We start from the raw sequence: 7,178 nt of genomic DNA, 5'->3' as shown, positions 1-7,178 counted from the left end.
ATACGACCTGTGACCATACAGTCACCTGTCATCTGTTGAAATAAGAGCAGTCATCTGTTGAAATAAGAGCGGCGGGGCTGTGTCCCCAGCACCCCAGCCGCCTGGCTAGCTTATGCCCGAAATAACAACACACAAACTGTATTCATTTAAGAAATGCTTGGCCCATTTCTATCTAGCCTCTTCTAGGATAATTCTCATATATTAATTTAGCCCATTTCTAATAATGCGTGTAAGCACCCCAAGGTGCGCTTACCAGGAAGATTCTAACCTATGTCCATCTTGGGTCGGAGCTTCATCGTGTGTGCCTCAGAGAGCAGAGCTATCGGGAGAGTGGAGCATGGCGTCTCTGCTCCAGAGAACAGAGCTGTCGGGTCTCTCCAGGAGAGCTGAGCATGGCGTCTCTGCTCCAGAGAGCAGAGCTGTCGAGAGCTTAATTTTAAACAGAGAAAAAACAGAGTTTAACACAGAGTCTTGCTCTTTGTTGGTGGCGTGCCATAAAGAAATTGTCCTGACTCAGCAGCAGGAAAAAACTGGCTGTTTTAAAATGCCGGCTTTCTGGGCCTTCCTGCCAGGGCAAACTCTGACTGAGGCAGGAGGGCCAACTACCGAGAGAGGACTTGACTGTTGTCTGTTGGAGCTCGCTGGCTGGCAGGGACCTTGAAACGCCATAGAATTGTGGCTATAAACATGGCTACAGCCTGTATCTCCGCCATGAGGCTGGAAATCTAAGGAATGGACTGGATCTACCTGGCAAAGCCACGGCTTTAATCCTACTCATATTGCTCAGTAAATTAAAGACTCATGTGTTCAGAAAAAGAGATATATAGTAAAGAGAGATTCAAAGACAAAGAAAATTTTAAATGATTTACAGTGTGTTGAAAATAATATGCAGACTAAAAGTTAAAATTCTTAAAGTAAAAAAAAAAAGTAAGAAAAAGAGAAGTTGTTTGTGGTAGTACACGCCTTTAATCCCAACGCTTGGGAGGCAGAGGGAGATTGACCTCTGTGACTTCAAGGTGTGGTAGCACAGGCCTTTAATCCCAGTGCCTAGAAGGCAGAGACAAACAGATCTCTGTGAGTTCAAGGTGTAGTAGCGTACACCTTTAATCCCATTGCCTGTGAGGCAGAGACAGGCGGAATACTAAAAATAATTTTATTTAAAAAATAATCAGATACTTCTTCCAAGGTGGAGTTTTCTGCGTTCTCACCAACCAATCTGGAACCAGGTGCATCAGTTAGCCACCTTGAGAAGGTGATACCAAGACAGAGGAAGATATGCAACAGGTTTGGGGGTCTGGGAAGGCGCTGTGAGGCTGGAAGTGGTGGCCCTGTGAAGGAGAGAGCAAAGAGACGGAGTAGGAATTGTAGGCCTCTGTGCAAGTCTGAGAGATTCAGCTAGGCTGAACGGGAGTGTCGAGCCCCTGAGAGGAACCCCCATCGTCTCTCTCTGTAACCAGTCTGCATTCTTATCTTTTATGTGGGTCTCAGTGCCTGGCCGGGAACAGCCCATGCAGAGCTTGGCCTTGGCAGGATGCGATGCGGCGCTGAATTCAGAGTGCAGCAGTCAGGGTTGTGTGTGGACCGAACTCACTAAAGAGAGATGGCTGAGTCACTAGTGTTGTGGTCACAAATCCTGTACAGGAACAAGTCTGGATGGTCAAGGATCCAGGGCTCTCATCACACACCATGAGTACCAGACATAAGGTAAACTGAGTGAATCCCAGCACTGTGTTTGTTGCAGGCTAACTGCCAGGATGGCTGCTGGCTACATCACAGTGTCCCCTTTATGAGGAACCAAGAGAAACAGCTCCTGTGGCCAAGAGTCAGGCAAAGCTATTTCTCCTGGACAGCCGGTGAGTGCTCTCCCTGTGGACATGTGGGTTTTCTGGCTGACTTCCTGTAGTTGTTACTACATGGATGCTAAGACCTTGGTTTGGCGTCTACCTCTAACCTCAGGAACTTTTCTTTTCCAACTATCACCCTTTATCTTCCCAATATCCTTAGTGCACACTGCTGTTCTCTGTGACCCATCTAGGCTCCTTGCTGAAATACAGCCAGAAATGACCACCTTACCCAAGCTGCTACCACTGAAACCCACATTTTTAAATACTTCAGTTTATTCTATAAAAGCTTGAGATTCTCTGGATCGCAAACAATGTTGTCTCATAGAGATCAGATTTAAGCTTCATATAAGCCACACAACAACTACCTGTAAGTTATATGTAAGCTACACAAAAGCTGTAAATTACATGAAAGTCAGGGTCAGAAGAGTCTTTAACCTGTCTTTATTAATCGCTTGGCTAAAAAAAAAAATGTAGCTCCTGGATACCTCTGATGCAAGCCTTACTTCTAAATGGAAGGCTATGTTCCCCCTGGAGCTGGATACAGGCAGTTGAGAGCTGTCCCTCATGGGTTCTGGGAAAGAAACCTTAGTCCTGTGAAAGGAGAGCAAGCCTGCACCATCTCTCCAGCCCCAGATTTCAAGGAATTTTAAAAGCTTCTCTGTGTTACTTTTTCTTCTCTGGCCTACCTACCCTTGGGTCCATCTGAGAAACCATGCAATACAGAGTGGTAATGTACATTTAGTAAGAAAAAAGAGGAAACATGCATTTTGTGTATCCTGTGCTTCTTATAGAGACTGCTTTGTCGACTACTTACTGTATTGGGGCATATATGTCTTGCATCAGGTCCCCAAAAATTATCCCAGAACGAAGTCGATAGGCTTGGGCCACAGAGAGATTAATAATACCTAAATTTTATTTTTAGTCTACTACTTTGGTCTAGAAAGCCTGCCTAGGTGATGCATAGAAGAGCCAACTCCCCACTGTCCGCCGATGTTTGTGCATGGCTCCTCTTTACTTCACCTAGTACCAGGCACCTATCCCGCTCAGAACCTGCCCTGGACCAGGAGGCCCCGCCAAGGAGAGGTCGGGCAGGTTTTGTAGCATATTCGTTCCACGCACACCTGACTCAGCTAGAGGCCAGATCGTGACACCCGGGACAAACGAGATTAAGTCTGCAGCATCCGAATCACCTGGGGCTTGTTAGAACTGCGGATTCCCAGGGGGCACCCACACACGTTCTGCGGGAACCCTGGTGGGTAGGGGTGACGGAGGGCAACCGGAGGAAGAGAGGTGCGGCCCCCGCGAGCCGCGAGTCGAGACCGCGGGGGGCGTGTTTCTCGCCGCTGCACCCGGAAGTTGCCCCGGCCGGCGCCTCGGCCAGGACGGACCGCGGCTGCCCGCAGTGGGCTCCCGCCCGCCTGCTGCCCCCGGCGCAGCGATCCGGGGCGGGCGGCGCGCGCGGTCACGTGGCGGCGGCGCGCGTAGCTAAATACGCGGCGCCGGCCATTTTGTGCGAGAAGCCGCAGCGCCGCCTCCCTGCTCGCGCTCCGCTGCCGCCGCCGCCTCCTCCTCTGCGTCCTCCTGCGCACCGGGCTTCCGCCGCTTCATTGATTTCCGTTTCTCGCCGCTGCAGCCTCCTGACACGGTGATCCGGGCGGGCCCCGCAGGAATTTTATCCCCTCACCGGCCTCACACTAGTGTCGCATGTCCACTATCCAGAACCTCCAATCTTTCGGTAAGGTCCAGTCACCGGCCGCCGCCCGCGTCCCGCTGGGCTTTGTCTCGGCGTCCAGAAGATGGCGACGGGGCTCCCAGAGACCCTGGCTACGGGGACGGCTCCCTCCCGACCTCAGACCCGGCCTTGTCTGGCTCTGCCAGTCACAGGAGGCCAAGGGTCCAGCAGGGGGCTTGGGGAACTTGACACTGGCCCGAGGACGTGGGCCTCGGGGACTCACAGGAGGGTTGGGGGACATGCTGGGGCCGCAGAGAGACCAGCCAGAGGCGGGGAGACTTGACACTGGACGGGAGGCCGGGGGCTTCGGAGACTTAGAGGGGGATGGAGTACTGCAGGCTTGCAGAGACGAGGGTTTGCCGGGAACCTGACACTGGCGGGGGAGGCAGGGGCTCTAGGGACTCACTTGGGGCCTCGGGACTGGCCAGGCTCTAAGGAGACTGGAGGGTGGGGCTCAGAAGCTAGGGAGCTTGACAGCTTTCAGGCTGCTGGGGGACCCATGACTCTCAGAGGACTCACAAGTGGGGGGGGGGGGCTCAGCCCTTGCTGGGAGACTAGGGACTCTCAAGGGTTAGGAGATCTGAGACTCCAGTCAGCAAGGAAGATAAGGATCAGGGTGGGGGGGGGGTGCCTGAGGGACCAGCAACTGGCAGGAACGGGGGGCAGAGCTGGCCCCAGCTGGTTTTGAGCCGCCCTCAGAGGTGGCTGATGAAGATGCTTAGATACAGGCCTCTGATTTGGGTGGAAGTTGTCTTGTTATCTCTGCTTGCCCTAAGTTGTTGCTCACACCTCTTGAAAGAGCATGTCTGTATATGTTTATTTTATTTTGCTAGGCTCAGTTCCTATGTTAACTGATTGGGGTGGGTGGTTTTGAATGTGTCTGTTGTCGGAATATAATGGAGATGCCAGATGACGCACGTTCTTGTGGTGGCTATATGAAATTAGGTTTTCATAAACGTCTTTTGTCTCATTGGAGGGTGCCTTCAACAGTGGCGTTGTCTTTTTAAGCTCGAATATTGGCACACACAGCCGGCTTAGGCCTTTCTCGTTTGGAAGACTTAGTATTCCAGTGAGCCCATCCTTCCCTGCAGAAATGAAGCCGCAGCCCTGGATCCATGGCCGCAGCCGTCTAGATCTGTAGGGACCACCTTCCTACATAGTGCGTCCTAATTTTTTTTTCCTGCTGTGGATTTTTTTCCTGTCCCTCTGCAGACCCCTTTGCTGATGCAACTAAGGGTGACGACTTACTCCCGGCAGGGACTGAGGACTACATTCATATAAGAATCCAGCAGCGGAACGGCAGGAAGACGCTGACCACTGTGCAGGGCATTGCGGACGATTATGACAAAAAGAAACTTGTGAAAGCCTTCAAAAAGGTGATGACGTCAGGAGCAGGTGGCTACTAGTGCGTAGGCCCAGGGAAGCTGCTTTGTTCTCCATCTCAGACTGGGGCTTACCTGGCTCGCACACTGAAATGTGTGCCGTTTAGTTGCTGCTGTCTGCCCTAATAGAATCCTTCGCGTGGCTCCAGATTCATTTGCATAGACACTGGGTTCTGGAGGGCGGGAGTCCTAGAGGGCACTGCTCTGTGGAGCGGTCACCCCGGCTGGAGCAGTGACATTTGTCCTGGGAATGTAAAACCTTTGTGCATTTGACTTTGTGTGTCGTAGAAATTTGCCTGTAATGGTACTGTGATTGAACATCCCGAGTACGGAGAGGTTATTCAGCTGCAAGGTGACCAAAGGAAGAACATTTGCCAGTTTCTTTTGGAGGTGAGTGACTGGTGCTGTGTGTGACCTTGAGGTTGCTTCTAAGAACTAACATTTTAAAGAGACAGCACTCCTTTCCTGCTCAGTAAAAAGCACACGACTGGAGTAAGCGGAGTGACGGAGACAGGTAGGGGCAGTACTGGCTGGGAACAATACGGCCTGTGTGGCTCAGTGGCCTGGAGATGGCTCATGCGCAGGTGTGCAGGGGTGTGTGGGCTGTCAGCTGTTGGTGGCATGCAGTGTGGGGCTGTCGCTGCAACCTGCTGGCTGCTGTCGTGATCCTGCTGAGCGTAGTTTCACTTGCAGGTTGGCATCGTCAAGGAGGAGCAGCTGAAGGTTCACGGATTCTAAGATGAACCCAAACGTGTGGCGAGTTTCTTAACTGGTTTTGTTCCCTCAACCCGGTTTGGCTGCCTCGGGAGATGACTCTCCACAGTAAACGACGGACTTTGTATTTATTTAATCATTCACACTCGCACTCACACCTGCGTGCCTGCAGGAAACACGGGGTATGTAGGCTACTGAGTCATAAGAAAATCGCGGTCAGGTGGGAACAAAGCCCGAGTTCATCCTAACATGTTTCCAATGGAAAAGATTTTGTTTTGAGTGTTTCTTGTTCAGTTTATCTTCACTTAATTCTTACATGTTTTTGTTGTCGTTGTATTAAACCGTGTACGTTGCAGCTTAACAATAAAAAGAAGTCTGAGTCCTTTTGTGAGCACCCATGCCCCCACGTCTCAGCCAGTTCCTCGCGGTTGTGTTTTCACTTGCTGGTTCAGGAGAAGGAGGGTCGTGGACTGTCACTTGTCCCTGAAACCTCAGCTGCAGATTGTCAACAGGTAGAGAGCCCTGTTACAGCTGCCACGATGATTGCCCATCCGAAGAGACGCCTGTCTCAGCACTGCCTTGTGGCTGTGGGTGGTGCTGCCTACTGTCTTCAGGCTGGGTGGTTTGGCTTCGGGTTAGCACTCCTAGACTGCTGGATAGTGGAAGAGTTGAGGGCCAGCCAGGGCTTCCCACCTGGCAGCCATACTTCTGCTCTGCACCCAAGGATGCAGGGGTGGTAGTGGGCAGCTCTTCATCCTGCGTCCTGGTGTCAAACAGTGATTTTTGTTTGGCAGAAAAATTATGCCATTGAGCCAAAGCAGAGAAAAGCATTGTAGTGTGCCCTGCGTAGTGCAGTGGGGTGGCTGTGTCTCAGCGTCAGTCCCTGCACCTGACCAGCCCTGCGCCCCGCCTCCTGTGAGCGACTGGACCAGAGTATGTAAGGCTGTCCTGATATTCAGTATGTAACCAGCTGCCTTTGCCTTATCTTGTAACTGATTTTTTTCTAAGCCAGCCCCCCGAGTTCTGGGATTAAAGGCATGAGTAACCGTGCCCAGCGTTTCCCAGCCTTTTAAGAACTGTCCTACAAGTGGTAATGGCGCATGCCTTTAACCCAGCACTTAGGAGGTAGAAGCAGGTGAATCTCTGAGTTTGAAGCCAGCTTGGTGTACAGAGTGAGTTCCAGGACAGTCAGGGCTACATAGAGAAATCCCATCTTAGGTTAGGGGGTGGGGGAACCCTGTCCCACAGCTTTTGTGTCGTACTGTTGTCTGATTCTCCCTACGGCTGAGGACTGTAAAGCAACAGCCTCAGCTTGCAGCAGAGCCCTGTGTGAGTGCATTTGCTGAGCGAGCACCTAGAAGATTGGCTTGTATTAAGCCGAGGCAGGCCTCCAAGCTGGGAAGAAAACGACACCTGACTGGTCTCAGCTGAGAGCAGCTGGGCTGTTAAAGGGCCGCCTGTGCCCTCCTGAAGTATGACCTATCTTTGGATTTCCTTGGTGTCTGT

General features: G+C 51.7%; 1 protein-coding gene across 1 annotated transcript; it reads left to right on the top strand.

Annotated features, from left to right (window-relative positions):
- The first annotated feature begins 3,355 nt into the window (after positions 1 to 3,355).
- Eif1b (eukaryotic translation initiation factor 1B) lies at positions 3,356 to 6,070 on the top strand. Its single transcript, XM_050141729.1, has 4 exons — positions 3,356 to 3,579; positions 4,789 to 4,952; positions 5,247 to 5,348; positions 5,652 to 6,070. The coding sequence occupies exons 1-4, from the start codon at positions 3,549 to 3,551 to the stop codon at positions 5,694 to 5,696; spliced, it is 342 nt and encodes a 113-aa protein (XP_049997686.1). The 5' UTR covers positions 3,356 to 3,548; the 3' UTR covers positions 5,697 to 6,070.
- The last annotated feature ends 1,108 nt before the right edge of the window (positions 6,071 to 7,178 follow it).

The sequence above is a fragment of the Alexandromys fortis genome, unplaced genomic scaffold (genome assembly GCF_014885135.2).
Source record: "Alexandromys fortis isolate MF-2015 unplaced genomic scaffold, M_Fortis_MF-2015_v1.1 scaffold_44, whole genome shotgun sequence".
Taxonomy (NCBI): domain Eukaryota; kingdom Metazoa; phylum Chordata; class Mammalia; order Rodentia; family Cricetidae; genus Alexandromys; species Alexandromys fortis.
Note: the sequence above shows the minus strand (reverse complement) of the source record. Positions and strands in the feature narration are given on the sequence as shown.

What these genes read in the sequence shown, in the direction of transcription:
- Eif1b (XM_050141729.1), top strand. Translation starts at nt 3,549, where the DNA reads ATGTCCACTATCCAGAACCTCCAATCTTTCG. An exon ending in CCAGAACCTCCAATCTTTCG is followed by an intron (nt 3,580 to 4,788) that starts GTAAGGTCCAGT and finishes GTCCCTCTGCAG; the next exon opens with ACCCCTTTGCTGATGCAACT. An exon ending in TTTGCCAGTTTCTTTTGGAG is followed by an intron (nt 5,349 to 5,651) that starts GTGAGTGACTGG and finishes TTTCACTTGCAG; the next exon opens with GTTGGCATCGTCAAGGAGGA.